The sequence below is a fragment of the Salmo salar genome, chromosome ssa02 (genome assembly GCF_905237065.1).
Source record: "Salmo salar chromosome ssa02, Ssal_v3.1, whole genome shotgun sequence".
Taxonomy (NCBI): Eukaryota; Metazoa; Chordata; class Actinopteri; order Salmoniformes; family Salmonidae; genus Salmo; species Salmo salar.
In genome coordinates, this window is record NC_059443.1 from 43613762 (window position 1) to 43630158 (window position 16397).

The window sequence follows — 16397 nt, forward strand, 5'->3', positions numbered from 1 at the left end:
ACTTTGTTTTGCTTTGCTCACAAAACTTGGGTGGGGCAAATAAAATCACCTGTGCGCTGCCTGTTGGGGAAACCTGCAGTAAGCTATCTGCTGCTGCATGCTCACATGTGGAGCGCATGAAACAGCGGTTATTCTTGGCAAGATTTATAATTTGAGTGTATCTCTTCAATTTTGAGAGTTATTTAACAAAAGTGTTTTGGAAACCTCTGAATCTGCTCTTTCTGATATTATATTGAAATCAAAACGTCTTCCCTGCAAAAAATAAGGGATGGCTTCTTAACACTGCTTATAACACAAGTTCTGTTTGTGATATCGGAATTCTAACAAAATTCTAACAACAGACTGATATAGGAGGGGGGCATGACTAACAATGGCAGAGATTTTTCTATTTTAAATTCATATGCAGTCAAAAGGACTGCCTCTGCGCTTCTAGTGTTAAAAATGGTACCATTGCATGATCGCTAACAGTGTGTGTTGGAATTCAGGAAGAAAGACAACCAAAGCCTGCCTAATACAGTGCAGTACATAATGTAAAAGTCTAAAAGGAATTATGCCCAGGAAATCCAATAGGCCTTATTTCTGTTGGTTTTCTACCCCATTGCACCCAGTCTGCCGTGTGCATAAAAAAATATACAATTCCTGAAATCACTATATCCTTGTGTGCGGTTGTAAATCACTCTCCAACTCCGGATCTCTAGCAGGTCAGAAGGTTGTGCTCCGCAGGATACCCAGGCAGCAGCTCCTGCCCTGGGGCTCTGTTCAGGTCACAATTGGTTTGCTGTCCCAAGGCCCAGGACTTTCTCTGATGGAGAAGGCATCTAAATCTCAGCTCAAGCTCCATCACCACCTACTGAACTGTAGCCTTACTCTCCTCTGTGTTTCAATGGTATAATATACTTTTTAGAAGAATTGGTGTAGATTGAATGGGTTTATATTAAGTTATATTATATTTGTTTAGAGGTTACAAAGATATTTGGCAAGCACCATGAGATATCAGATCTCTTTGACTGGAAAATGAACTTATTTGGTTTAACAGGGTTGAACCTACAGTAACATGCATACAGTACACCTTTCCATTTCCAACAATGCTATACTTCCCCTTTATAATGTATGAAATCTAGACAGGGGATACTTTGATGAACTTCAGCCATTACACTTTACAGGGCACAATAGATAAATCTGATATTCGAGAAAACTATTCAGATGACGTCAGGTTTTCCCTTTTGTCGTCACCGCATAAGCTAGAGCGAGAGAGCAGTGGAAGGATATAGTAGAACTGAGCCTCGGGGTCGGGGTAGAACAGTGTAGGCAAGGGTAGTGTCCATTAGGTCACGCTACTGAAAACGGTTTAAAGTGTTTCGCGACAGAAAAAAAGTAAATTAGCATTTCTTAGTCCAGGTAGTCCTTCCATGTTTCAGTCTGTTTTCATCTGTTTGGTGTCTAATGAACACAGCCCATGTTTTTCTCTCTCTACCGACTGGCTGGAAGGCCAGGGTCTGTCTGAGGAGGGTCGGTCGCTGACGGAGTCTTTCCATTGAGCTGTTAACAGTCAGCCTGATAACACTCCGGCCAGCCCTTTGCTCTCACGCCAGCTCTCTCTCGCTCGCTCACTGTGTTACATATAGATATATGTTACATAGACGGTACTGTAGACAACCGGTGTCAGACTCCAGACACATATCTCTTTCTTCCCTATCGTTACTGATAAAGTGTTATCTGTTGTTTAGCATCCGCCCATTGAAATGGATAGTAGCCACAGCTACTACTTTATTACACAGTATGTTGTCTCTGAGAATCTATAAAATTCTGGGCTACTTCTATACTATGATTTCGAATCATGCAACATTCACTGAACAAGTACAGTTGTTGTTGGAAGAAAAAAATAATTTCACTCAACTAGTAAAAATTTGTCAGTTCATTTTGATTTGACAAACGGATGTCAAATAAATCATCAACCTGCAAATCAAGTTTTTTTGTTCGATAACCCTTTCCTGTACAACTGATTAGGCATCCCCCTTTCCCTTTCCACCATTGCAGTCAGTGACTTAATGCTTTGTTGACACTGTTCCACCACAAGTGTAGGATACACCTTGCAGTGTTTTTATGACCAACAGTCACCATGCTGTCCCTACAGATCTTCACTTTGAGCTGACTTCAACATATCACTGCTACAAGCCATGACTGGCTGCTCCACACCATAGTTCATGAAAAGAGACACTAATGTTCATTCCAACAGTCATTTGACAGTAAAATAGAGCATGGCATACTACCTCTAATGTGTTTGTTTTAAAACCATAACTGCATGACTGAACACTTACATCATGCATGAGCCACTAAAGAAACTTGTTGTAAGTGTTCTTAAAAAAAAAAGATCTCATTCAGATAGACCAAAGTGAAGGGGAAAAATAGATTTGTATAAAACTTGACATTTAACATGTTCCAGGAATTCCACCCAAAAAGCTACAATGTAAAATAATTGAAATGCCAAGCCATATCCCATATGTATTTCTTGACTTTTTACCAGCAACTTTTTGGTTTTAGTTTAATTTCTTGAAAGGCCAGTCTGAAAAGTGATGCCTTTTTCCTCTAAGAAGGAAAATCCTCCCGCAAAAAAAAATATATTAAATGAAATAAAATAAATAAAGACAGCAAATAAAAAAAATACGTCTGCAGCTAAATGTGGCATTGGTTAGTAAGGTTGAAACCGTAAATGTTTGAAATGTTAAAAGTATGAGACCCGAACAGTGCAGAGGGAGCATTTTTTTTTTTTTTTTGAGGAAAGACAGAGGGTTATAAAGTGGCTGTGAGAATGCAGGCGGCAGCCAATGGGCTTCTCCTCTGGAAAGTGACGGTGGAGAGACCAAAGGCCTGTGTTCATTAGGCACTAATAAACGATAAACTGAGTGAAACAGTTGCAAATAGTTTTAAAGCATTTTCTGTTACCTGCCCTAATGAACACGACCCTGAAGATTGCTCCAGAGAGCTGTATTCTGGGGCGCCAGGAACATTAAAAGTCACATAAACAAATTAATGTTGTTCTTAGAAGAAATGGGGAGTGTCTACTCAGTAGTGTTCTGCGGGACTTCCGATATCTGTGATCCGGAACTTTAGACGAGACGTCTCTGAGTAGGAGTGCTGATCTAGGATCAGTTTTGCCTTTTAGATCATAATTAATAATATTATATGGACAGATCCTAGATCTGCACTCTTACCTTGGGAGAGGCTTTGTGGATCTGGCCCTGGTCTCTTTGATCAAATAGGGGAAAGGGGGATACTTAGTCAGTTGTACAACTGAATGCCTTCAACTGAAATGTGTCTTCCATCTTCCGCCTTTAACCCAACCCCTCGTTCCAGGACTTGTTCATGACAGTGAACTAATTGTACATCTGCATTATAGATGTCTCTATGGTCTAATGATGATGACCTAATAATAATATACTGCACATTTTTATGTTTCTGTTTAATGATGATACAGTATGATACAGTATATTCCATCTGTAATGTATGTCTCGTTATAGTCTGACGATCATGGCCTATAGTAAACTCAGGGTTCTGGAGACAAGCAGTAGCATAGTGCTCAAACAGACAGTATATTGATTAGTGCCAGTATGCTGATGCTAAAATGTACCCTCTCCCCTGTGTGACAGCATTGACTGTGCAGGGATTCTGAAGCTGCGGAACTCTGACATCGAGCTGCGTAAGGGCGAGACGGACATCGGGCGCAAAAACACGCGCGTGAGGATGGTGTTCCGTGTGCACATCAACCAGCCCAATGGCAGGACCATCTCCCTACAGGCCTCCTCCAACCCCATCGAGTGCTGTGAGTATACGCGCACGTGTGCACACACACACATATGCACGCACGCACGCACACGCACGCACACACACACACACACACACACACACACACACACACACACACACACACACACACACAATGACTGTTCCTTATGAAAACACATATCCACAGGTGCACACACACACAAACCCAATAGCACTCTCTTAGCATGGAACTCAGTATGAGGTGGCCTTTTGGACCCAATTGAAATCTTTATATGATGAAAGAAATTTGCCAAGTCATAGAACGCATTGTACTTTAATTGATAACTGTGAGGTCAGGCACATATGTTATTTATCCCTCAGTGCATTTTATGACTTTATGCCTAACTTATTGTGGTGAGGTGACCCTATTATCAGAGGTTTATGAAGGGTCATTTGCCAGCCCTAGATCTGGCGGGGTTGGAAGAGTGTATGGAAACCGCTAACTATGTCAATCAGTTGAGTGTGTGTGTGTGTGTGTGTGTGTGTGTGTGTGTGTGTGTGTGTGTGTGTGTGTGTGTGTGTGTGTGTGTGTGTGTGGTCATGTCCATCTTGAGGAGATAGACTATGTGTGATGGATGGTAGGAATGTGCTAGTCTTGTAGTTTATTGTACAAGGTTGATGATGACACGTGTTTCGATTGATTACTACATTTTTTTTTACAACGGTCTGATGGATCATTGTTACAGATGAATGAATGAGTCAAGTCAATTGCATAGTGATGTAATGACGGAGCATTGTGTGTCTGGCTGTGAACATGGTCTCGATAACCAAGAACCCCGAGGTGCATTGATAAAAGCAGAGACAGGTGGTGGATAAAGTATGACTAAGGTATGACTCATTATTTGGCTTGTTCCTCCCTGAGTGAATATGAAAAATAATGAATCTAGAAAGTAGAAAAGCTGATTGGGTCATCAGATAAATATTGTTTTGATCCATTTTTATATATTTCACATTATAAAAAAAAAACATCTGTTGTCTGAAAATCAGAAAATAGCCAGTGGTGTTAAAAAGCCATTTGAAAACTGATAAGGCTGTTGCTAACCAACTCCTGCTGTGACATGGCAGAGTTGGGGAGGTAGGGGATCTGGAGGTCCGGGGGCAGATGGGGAGTGGGTAAGGAAAGCTTTAGCAGTATAGAGTGCTGTTGTGTATGTAGTATAAAGTGTATATCTGCTCACTGTTTTTCTTTTTTTGTCCAGCTATTGTGCCAAGTTGGATGTGAATTAACACTGTCTCCTTGTGTCTGTCTGTCTGCCTGCCTGTCTCTCTGTCTGTCCCTCCTCCAGCCCAGCGCTCGGCACAGGAGCTGCCCCTGATAGAGAAGCAGAGCCTGGACAGCTACCCCGCCACGGGGGGAAAGAAGATCCTCCTGAACGGACACAACTTTCTGCCAGACTCCAAAGTGGTGTTCGTGGAGAAGGCCCAAGGTAAGTTAGGACGCAAACAGAGCAGCTACACACTCTATCGCTATCTCTCTCTATCATTCTCTATATATCTTTATTTCTTTCTCTCACACTCTTCCTTAATATCTCACTTTTAAGTTATCCCTCTGTCTGCCTCTCTCTCTCCTTTCATTGCGTTCCCTCGATCTCCTCCCGTCAAAATAGAGCAGAGTCTGCCAGGGAGCCACATGTGGTGTGCATTAAGGAGCTATATTTTTAACCAAACCGTATTTACATTTGTAGAAGTTTCCATTGCCTGTTTAGTGACGCTCGCCACAAGTTAAGGAATGAATCACAAGCGGGGCATGTGCAACGTCTCTTTCTTTCTTTGCTTCTCTCTCTCTCTCTCTCTCTCTCTCTCTCTTTCACGTCTTTCAAGTTACCTCCGTACAGATGTAGGATCTTAATTTGAGACAGTTTGCTACAACAGGAAAATAATCCTGCAGCAACATGATTATAATTCATGTACATTTTTGTAGGGGTTGATAAATTTTTTGTATCAAGGGAAAATCAAGTCTGAAATTTCAAAGTGGAAATTACCAACTTTAGAAGCCTTTTTAAACCTTGAATATACTAGAAGTTTGCATTTCCTGCAACAAAAGGATGATCAAATTAATGCATGGCATCTGTACCTCTGTCCCATAATTTCTCCCCTATTCTCTCTCCCTCTCTCTCTCTCTCTCTCTCTCTCTCTCTCTCTCTCTCTCTCTATCTATCTCACACTCCTTATCTCTCTCTCATGCTGTCACACGCACACACACACACACACACACACACACACACACACACACACACACACACACACACACACACACACACACACACACACACACACACACACACACACACACACACACACACTGTCTCCCCTCCTGCGGTGTAGTTTGTTATTACTTTTACATGTAATATTTTTCCCATTCGTTTCCTCTCTGTGTGGGAGGGAGAGGAGAGATGACTATGTGAAGACACTGGTGATCAAGTTTACAAACAGTCATTTCCTTGATTGGGTCCAGTGAATCAAAGGCAACTGTACTGGCCAAGTCTGGGCTGTGTAAACACACGTGATGATGTTGATGATGATGATCATGAGGAGATAGTGGATAGTGGTAGACGTTTTCCAAGGAAAGAGGAAAATCTGACCTTTCTTCATTGGTTTATATAGATATACTGTCTGTGGTGTTTTTTGGCATTTGTTAACTGATATTTACTGCTTGAGTTTCAAAATGTTTGTGCTGTGAGAAGAGAAAGTTCTATTTGAGAGGTTTTCATAATATCTTCATTTACCCCTCGTAGGAATGATTTGGAGGTGCTAGACAAGCTATGGAGGAGGTGCTATTCAGATAGATGACTATAGGTACATTCCAACTCCAGGTCAACTCAGTAGACTGGTACAAGAGTTGAAGCATCAAGCCCTGACACGTCATTATCTCCTGAGAGGTGTCTGTTTTCTACTGGGTGAAGATGGCAAGCTCTAGGACTCTGCAGCTGCTTTATCAGCTCTGAGCGAGGTATTTGCTCCTGTTTCTTGGAGAGGATTTCCCCACGCCTGGTACTATTGGCCTTGGAGTCTCCCTGTCATGGAAACACCCCCTGCTGCCAAGAGTAACCTCTCACCCCCCCCCCCCACACACACTCCCGAAACCCCTTTATCAACCCCTTACCCCTCCACAGTTCTGTCATTGTCTCACCCTGACGGCTGGCTCACCCCTCAGCCCCTTAGAGCCCACCGGGGTGAGGGGAGGGGGAGAGATTGACTTGTTAATGTGCTGGGAGTCTCCCCATGTTGGACTAAATCCAAATGAAGGGGGATCCCTGAAGAGAGGGAAGAGAGGGAAGCCCTGTCTAGTCTAGCACCTTCTCGCCCCTTTTACCCCCTTCACCTTTCATCCCCCATCCCTTTTCCTCCACCTTCTCCTTCCGCTCTCTCGTTCTCTCTCGCTCTCTCCCAGCCCTGTCCTCACGATCTTTCTCTCTCCTCGTCGGCCCGTTAAAGCGATTAGCCAGGGTGGTGTGGAGTTCTGTGCTCCAGGGATCCCCACACGGCTGCCTGCTATCGACATTTCAGTGGCTTGTTTTCCTTCTCAGTGGCGTCCAGGGAGCGAGACTTCTGAGAGGGTGCACAAAGTGAGGGATTTATTTTCATGCCCCCTCCTTCTCCCTGACCCTGTCTCAGTGTCTGTCTGCTTTGTCTGCTCTTTTGTAAGCAATAAAGGACCCAGTACTTCCAAGGGACTCCCAGCTCAAAGCTCATTATCACAGTACTACACGCACGCACGCACACACAGAAACCTTTGTATAATAGCCACTTCACAGGAGTTGATAAATCTGTAGAAATGTTCTTATGCTCTATTTAAATGTTTCGTATAGAATGACATCTTGGCATTTTGTTCACATAATATTGCAGTTTGAGAAAAGTTTTTGAGTTTGAGTCTTATTGTTGATTTCGGTCGGAAGACAAATAAAGGGAAAAAGGAAAAAGCTATCCAATAAAATCGAATTATATTAAAGTTGAATACCATGAATATGGTTTTATATTACATTGTAAAAGTTCACGAGTAAAATTCATGGCATTACGCTAATTACACACACGCGCACACACACACACACACACACACACACACACACACACACACACACACACACACACACACTGTAGCCATCACTGCTTGTGTTCCAGCGGTGACATCCATTACTGCTGCAGCGACTAAAGGTTTGGAGAGCTGCTCACTTTCCAAGACGTGCTCCAATAAACACCTCCCCGGAAAATTCCAAAGAGCTATTCTTATAGAGCTACACAAGAGCAACAGACAGGACTTAACTTGACCTAACTTGAGCTTTCCATGCCAAACTATGTCGTGGTATTCCATTGCTGCACAGAGAGGGCACCTCCTTCATACTATACTTCAACGCCCATATTTGATATTTAGACATTTTCTTTGGTTGTGGAGTTCTACCTGGTGCTCTACAGGCTTTATTTGTTGGATGTTCAATAGATGGGGTAAAGAGGACAATGGAACTCGACCAAAACAATGGAATTGCCATGGAAACGTGTGGGGGAAAGATGCCATGGGAGAAAGATCCCCAATCTCCATATTTCCCCCCCCCCAGCAAAATGAGTTTGTTTTTCAATGTGAGTTATATGTGTATTGTAAATCAAATCAAATCTAAGTTTATTGGTGTATTTCACAATATGTTGAGGTTAAAATCGGAGTAAAATTCTTGTATGGATGTCAACCCCAATATATGTTCATGTCAACGTCCCCAATCAAGTGCGTTACAGTTAAAAACGACGACTACTGCCGATTTCTGTATGCTAGCTATGCTACCAGCTCATACAAACTTCAGTTAGCAGGCACTTCTTCTAAACCTGAAACGGGACAACTTTTAAATATACAGTGAAAACAGACAAAAATATCCAAATTGGACATTAGTAATACGGATTTGACGAATATCCTCTTTGTTAGATCAAATTTGTTGAATGGCAAATCAAATCAAATCAATTTGTATTTGTCACATGCGCCGAATACCTTACAGTGAAATGCTTACTTACAAGCCCTTAACCAACAATGCAGTTTTAAGAAAATACAACAACAAAAAAGTAAGAGATAAGAATAACAAATGATTAAAGAGGAGCAGTAAATAACAATAGTGTGGCTATATCCAGGGGGTACCGGTACAGAGTCAATGTGTCAATGTGCGGGGGCACCGGTGTTGAGGTAATTGAGGTAATTATGTACATGTAGGTAGAGTTATTAAAGTGGCTATGCATAGATAATAACAGATAGTAACAGCATTTGATTAGCTGTTCAGGAGTCTTATGGCTTGGGGGTAGAAGCTGTTTAGAAGTCTCTTGGACCTAGACTTGGCGCTCCAGTACCGCTTGCCGTGCGGTAGCAGAGTGAACAGTCTATGACTAGCGTGGCTCGAGTCTTTGACAATTTTGTTGGCCTTCCTCTGACACCGCCTGGTATAGAGGTCCTGGATGGCAGGAAGCTTGACCCCGGTGATGTACTGGGCCATACGCACTACCCTCTGTAGTGCCTTGCGGTCGGAGGCTGAGCAGTTGCCATACCAGGCAGTGATGCAACCCGTCAGGATGCTCTCGATGGCAGCTGTAAAACCTTTTGAGGATCTGAGGAACCATGCCAAATCTTTTCTCCTGAGAGGGAATAGGTTTTGTCGTGCCCTCTTCACGACTGTCTTGGTGTGCTTGGACCATGTTAGTTTGTTGGTGATGTGGACGCCAAGGAACTTGAAGCTCTCAACCTGCTCCACTACAGCCCCGTCGATGAGAATGGGGGCGTGCTTGGTCCTCCTTTTCCTGTAGTCCACAATCATCTCCTTTGTCTTGATCACGTTGAGGGAGAGGTTGTTGTCCTTGCACCACACGGTCAGGTCTCTGACCTCCTCCCTATAGGCTGTCTCATCGTTGTTGGTGACCAGGCCTACCACTGTTGTGTCATCAGCAAACTTAATGATGGTGTTGGAGTCGTGCCTGGCCATTCAGTCATGAGAGAACAGGGAGTACAGGAGGTGACTGAGCACGTACCCCTGAGGGGCCGCCGTGTTGAGGATCAACATGGCGGATGTGTTGTTATCTACCCTTATCACCTGGGGGCGGCCCGTCAGGAAGTCCAGAATCCAGTTTCAGAGGGGGGTGTTTAGTCCCAGGGTCCTTAGCTTGGTGATGAGCGCTTTGAGGGCACTATGGTGTTGATCGCTGAGCTGTAGTCAATGAATAGCATTCTCACATAGGTGTTCCTTTTGTCCAGGTGGGAAAGGGCAGTGTGGAGTGCAATAGAGATTGCATCATCTGTGGATCTGTTGGGTCAGTATGCAAATTGTAGTGGGTCTAGGGTTTCTGGGATAATGGTGTTGTTGTGAGCCATGACCAGCCTTTCAAAGCATTTCATGGCTACAGACGTGAGTGCTTCAGATCGGTAGTCATTTAGGCAGGTTACTTTAGTGTTCTTGGGCACAGGGACAATGGTGGTCTGCTTGAAACATGTTGGTATTACAGACTCAGACAGGGAGAGGTTGAAAATGTCAGTGAAGACACTTGCCAGTTAGTCAGCACATGCTCGGAGTACACGTCCTGGTAATCCGTCTGGCCCAGCGGCCTTGTGAATGCGAACCTGTTTGAAGGTCTTACTCACATCGGCTGCGGAGAGCGTGATCACACAGTCATCTGGAACAGCTGATGCTCTCATGCATGTTTCAGTGTTACTTGCCTCGAAGCAAGCATAGAAGTTATTTAGCTCGTCTGGTAGGCTCGTGTCACTGGGCAGATCTCAGCTGTGCTTCCCTTTGTGGTCTGTAATAGTTTGCAAGCCCTTCCACATCCGACGAGCGTCGGAGCCGGTGTAATACGATTGTGAATGTGCGCCAATGACGGCGTCACAAAATCCTGCATGCCATTGACCTTTTTACCGCATCTATTGTTCGAACTAAAACTACATGATCTGTACTGAGATATAGTTTGATTTGGCTATATATAATGAATTGTCCGTTTTCCATCAAAAAGTGATTGATTTGTTGTCACAATATCAGTGGTTAAGATATGTAGTCGACCAGTATCCATTTAAGAGGCTCATAATGGACTGTCTTTCTTTTCCTCTCTCTCTCCCTCTCTCTCCCTCTCTCTTCCTCTCTCGTGTGTTGTTTTGCTTGTTTCTCAATCCCCCTCTCTGTAACAAAAGAGCAGAGCTCATGGATGGTGGCACTGCGGAAGGGTTTAATGTGCTCAGAAAAATAATGACTTCTACTTTTCAAATGCTAAGGCCGTCCCCATTGCTCTGCATCAAGGACCCGCAGGATGACTGATGCAAACAGAGTGCACATGTGTGTGTGTACATGTCTGTGTGTACATGTCTGTGTGTGTGCTGCCGCTGAGGGGTAGGGTAGCTAGGGTCTGGTAGCTAGCCTACGGGCCTGTTTGTGTGTTCAGTAGGAAGTGTTTTCAGTGACTCATCTGCGAAGGATTCCCTGAAGAGAGGCGAAGCGGAACAGACGAGAACAGAGGGGGAGAAGGGAGGGAGGGAGGGAGGGAGGGAGGGAGGGAGGGAGGGAGGGAGGGAGGGAGGGAGGGAGGGAGGAGAAGAGGGGAGGGGGCACAGGCAGGGTGAGACAAAGTGCTGTTCAGGAAAGCCAGGGGCAGGAGACGCGGATATTGTCCACTAGTGGATGTCCTGTATCCGTTCCTTGGGTGTGTTTCACATTGTTGACTCTCACTGTCGATTCTCACTGTTGACTCTCTGCTTAGTGTGTGAGTTCCAACAAGGTTTTGGAGATGGCTATTATCTTCGCACTCCAAGCTCTGAGACCGATATGAGTTATAAGGTTGTGTCCAGCGTGTCCACTGTTCTGTTCAGCCACACAGTACAGTGTCTGTGATATTTCACCCAAGTTTTGTTGAGAGAACTTTTGACGTTATCACGTGATTAATAAGTACGCTGTTACCCGTTGCACGCCCCATGCCCTCTTCCCCTCTAACTCAGGGGTAAAGTATGATATGGGTTGTGAGTGATCATAGTTGATATGTTAACGGAGCATTATTTTTCTGTGTTTGAGCATCTCACACTCCTGTACCAGTAAGTACTGTTTTAGAGGATTTAGGAGTGATTATTTTTCCTTTCCATATCTCAGAGACTTTCCATTTCCTTTTGTGTTGCTGCTCGTTTGGATTAGCTATGATGTCTCTGTTATTTTTATTACGGTGGTGTGTGTGTAGGGGGGGTGTTTATGTGTGTGTTTGCGTGTGTGTTTGTGTGTGTGCGTGTGTGTGTGAATGTGCATGCATGTGTGTGCATTTTGACTTCGCTCAACCCTCTCGTTTTGGCACAGGAGCAGAAAGGCATAGCTGGTGCACCTCGTTGAGTGTGTGTTCTGGCTTGCCCTGATTTCCATGCATGGAGGGAGTGGGGGAAGGAGGAGAGGAGGAAGGGAGTGCTGGGGAAAGCCTACACTCTGACTCAGAGGGGAGGGAGGGAATTCCCTTGTGAGCAGGATAGCTTTTACATCTGGTGTGATTGGAGCTGTGCCTTTGAGGTCTGGAGCATACAGCACAGATATAGCTCCACAGCAGGGAAAGAGAAGTCTGGTCTACCCCCAGCCCAGCACCTCTACCCTCGATCCCACTTCTTCCTGGATCCCCTAACTTTCCCACCCTACCATCCTGTTGACAGATTTCAACAGTTTTAGGACTGGCAGGTACCAGGCGTCCTAGAGAAACAGAAGACAACCCCTGGTCTTGTGTGTGATGGACCCTGTTTGGCATGCGGTTTTGCCTGCTATTTTGGCTCCAAATTTACTCACGTTTTTTTGTCAGACAGGTGGCAGCAGGATTTTGACAAATTTGATAACTGACTGTATTATATAAACAGGAAAGAGGGATAGAGAGAGAAAAAATACACCCCCGAAATTATCTCTGGGAAGGACAAAAGTCGAAAAATAAGGCTGGCTTGTTTCACGAGTGCCTCTGCAATTAAGTCGGGGCAAATCATATTTTCCATTCCCAAAACCACCAAAGTGAACATTCTTTGGCCAGTGGAAGTTGTTGTTCTGTTGTTGGTATGCCCCCTTCCCTATGTTTTAGTAGGAGGAGAGTTATCTCTCTCTCTCTCTCTCTGTCTCTCTGTCTCTCTGTCTCTCTGTGTTTGGGTGTAAACCAACCACAGGTCAGTGCAGGGACACGTGTAAGAGAGGCCAGATAAGAAGGGTTCTTCAATAAACACCAGAGTGGTCCCACCGTCCTGTGTGGCGTTCCACATTGTGTCTCCTGTCATTAACCAAATCTCCAAGCAGTTGCTGTAGAGAAAGAAAACAAACGGGAGGTTATTGTTATTGTAGTCATGTGGCAGCATACACTGTATTATATGAATCATAGAATAAACATAGGGACTGTGTTGTTGTTAGGCTGTTTAAACCTCCCTGTCATCTGTGTCCTGATGATGCTTCATTCATCAGTAGGTCCATTGTTGTGTGTTCCTGTACTATGTGAGTCTTTTGGACTCTTCCCACCAGTTTAGACACAGTAAAAGGCAGCTGGCTGATCTTTCCCCAAAAGGACTTTACTTGAGACAAAGGTGTGTGTGTGTGTGTGTGTGTGTGTGCGTGCGTGCGTGCGTGCGTGCGTGCGTGCGTGCGTGTGCGCGCGTGTGTGTAAATCTTTTGGTGTAAATGTGTTGAGTGCATTTGTCATTGATCCGTATAGGGAGTTGCTATGCCTCCTACTACCACTGCTCTGTGTTGTGACCAGTCTGATAGAGGGAGAGTTTAGGAGGAGGCCGAGGTAGAGACGGAGATGGAGGGAGGGGTTGTGTGTGTGGGTGGGGGCTCTGCGAAGTAGGGAGGGGCGGTGCCGTTGACAGAACGGAAGCGTTTTGCAGATGTTGCACAGAGAGAGGGCGAGAGAGAGGGCGAGAGAGAGAGAGAGAGAGAGAGAGAGAGGGAGAGAGAGAGAGAGAGGGAGAGAGAGAGAGAGAGAGAGAGAGAGAGGGAGAGAGAGAGAGAGAACGTAATGTTTTGTGGTTCAGTCCGGCGGCACTCTGACTTGAAAAGGTTTGCATGCCACATACGTGGCTGTCTCGCGATTCAGCAAAGGTGAAAGAGAGAGAAGAGGGGGAAATGACTGCTTTTGTTATTTTTTGTTTAATCTTGCTGAACTATTTCTAAAAGAGTAGGAGTGTCTGTTTCATTTCTGCTTCTGTAGAAAAGACAGAGGGTGAAAATTAGGTGAGAATCAAAAGAGAATGTTAAAGAGGGGGAGCAGAAGAGAGAGGGGGGAAAGAAAATGAGAGCGAGAGAGAAATGGATAAAAAGAGAACGAGAGCGAGAGAGAAGCCTGAAAAACATGTTTACTTGTGGAGGGTTGACGTCTAAGGTTTCCCCTCTTGGAGTGAGTCCCAGTGCGGGGGGCGGGCGAGATTCCCTCTTAGTTCCCCAGATGTAATATGAGGAATGAGCATTCCCTATCATCTCTCACTCTCTTTGTCTCTCCCTTTCCCATCTCACAGCCTGACCAGCATATTAGTTCCATGGTACATCATGATCACCTGCACATAGCATCGCAGTCATATAGGCATACTAGTCGCCCTACTGAAATATCACAGTTGTCTGTTTACTCACTTCATCTTTCTCTTCTTTCTTAATTCCTCTCACTTCTGCCTGAACTCCAAATAAAGACATCTGTCTGTGATCTTTTTCAATGTCTGTTCTTCTCTTTTCCTCTTTTTAATATTGCTTTTGGAAACCAGATACATGGTGACTTCCATCCTCCTAAGCTCTCTCCCAACCCCAGCTCCACCCTTCTTCACGAGTGATAGCAGGCCAAGCATGACTGGGATCTTTTCTTCCCTTTTTTGCATTGTGAAAAATAAGACTTTGGGAGAACAATTTGATGCGGAGAACTCAAGTCTTATTACTTGGCTCTTCAGTTATACTAGTTCAGCTGCCCAATGGCCATAACATATTTAGTCTTTGTTACTTCACACATATCTCACAGTCCTTGTTAAATTAGGACCACAAAGAATGATATAGTCAGCCAGTGCCATAGACATCAGGGCGGTGCCATAGACACACACTGGCACAATTGTATTGCCAGCCAACACTGCATGGTAGTGTCATAGACTAAACTATATTGCCAGCCAGCATAGCAGTGCCATACACATACAGACACTGGCAGTGACACAGACACACAAAGGCTGGATATTGTCACTTCTATTTCTGACAGCCACTAATGAGTCACAGGCTTTAAGAAAATATGCTGTGGTTTGGGCCTGATTGTATAAACAGAGCATCGAGTGTCTGTTCGCGAAGGTGTGGCATGAAATCCCAGAGAGATCCAAAGAATGTGAGAGAACTTCTACAGCTACAGATTCCCGGCAGCTGCCGCAGATCCCTGGGCTTTCATTGCATGACAGGGAGACCTTGACACCACAACACACTCTCAAGATGAAACGAACAAAAGGCGTTTATGAAGCAGAGTTAAAGCTGCAATATGTCACTTTTTGGCCGATCCGACCAAATTCACATAGAAATTGGAGTTATAGGTCTGTCATTCTCATCGAAAGCAAGTCTAAGAAGCAGTAGATCTGTTCTATGTGCGCCATTTCTATGCTTCCCGTTCGTAAGTTTCGTTTTTGCAATTATATTGTGTGTGATTATGTAGGGTGTCATATTTTCTGTTGTCCTTTTTTTATAGATGGACACCACCTATGGGAGACAGAAGCCAAAGTTGACAAGGACTCCTTCAAGTCTGTAAGTAGTCCTCAGTGTTTTCAGTAAAATACAGTACTCTATTAGTTGTAGTCCTGTTTTTAAGATTGAAAGTGTAAATTGGCTCAGTCATACATTCTATGCATCTTTCTCTTCCATTATATTACCTCTCTCTGTCTCTCTCTCTCCCTCTCTGTTTCTCTCTCTCTCGCTCTCTCGCTCTTTCCTCTCTCTCTCTCTCTTTTCTCCCCCTGTATTCCCTTCTCTCACCTCCCTCGCTTCCCCTTACTCACTTTGCTGATGTAATCTTTGCTAAGACATTACCAAGGAGAGAGATTAGTCGTGTTGATTAGTCCATGCAATCCTGAATGGAATTTTCACACGTTTTCTCTCTGTCCTCATCGGCAGACAGAGTAAACAGAGTGATTGCACCTAGAGCATCTTGCTTCCTCATCAACAAGCACCCCTCAATAAACACACACATTCACACGTGCACGCCAACACACACTTGTGTACGCGTGCACACACTTCTCTCTACTAGGTCATATTCAAAAGAGGACACCATAGCAAACCACTTTGTAATGGGAAACCAAAAAGTCTGTTTCTCATTGGACAAGTTTAGGTAGTCCCTCCCAGTTTCAGTACATTTTCTTCAGTTTGTTGCCTAATGAATACTGATGCAAGCCCAGTTGCCCTACCAACCACTTCAGCCAGCATAACCAGACATTTAGTTCACTGTTCAACTTCTGGTTCAGGGTGGAGGAGCGCTAAAATACTTTGTCAGAGCTCGGCCTTCTGCTTGACGCCTAGCCAAGAGTGGATTATCCCCCTCCCTTTTTACCTGCTGTTTTCACGAGAGAAGTAATGAGAAAATTAACCAGCGCACCTTTCTACTGATACCCAGTCACACATTTAGGT

At 44.4% G+C, this 16397-nt stretch overlaps 1 protein-coding gene across 2 annotated transcripts in view; it reads left to right on the top strand.

The window, feature by feature from the left end:
• LOC106583607 (nuclear factor of activated T-cells, cytoplasmic 1) overlaps positions 1 to 16397 on the top strand; it is a 71058-nt gene that overhangs the window by 20234 nt on the left and 34427 nt on the right. For both annotated transcript variants that reach the window (XM_014167982.2, XM_014167993.2), the window contains exons 5-7: positions 3648 to 3820; positions 5109 to 5249; positions 15466 to 15521. In XM_014167982.2, coding sequence (XP_014023457.1) covers positions 3648 to 3820; positions 5109 to 5249; positions 15466 to 15521 — 370 coding nt within the window. The remainder of the gene's footprint in view (positions 1 to 3647; positions 3821 to 5108; positions 5250 to 15465; positions 15522 to 16397) is intronic.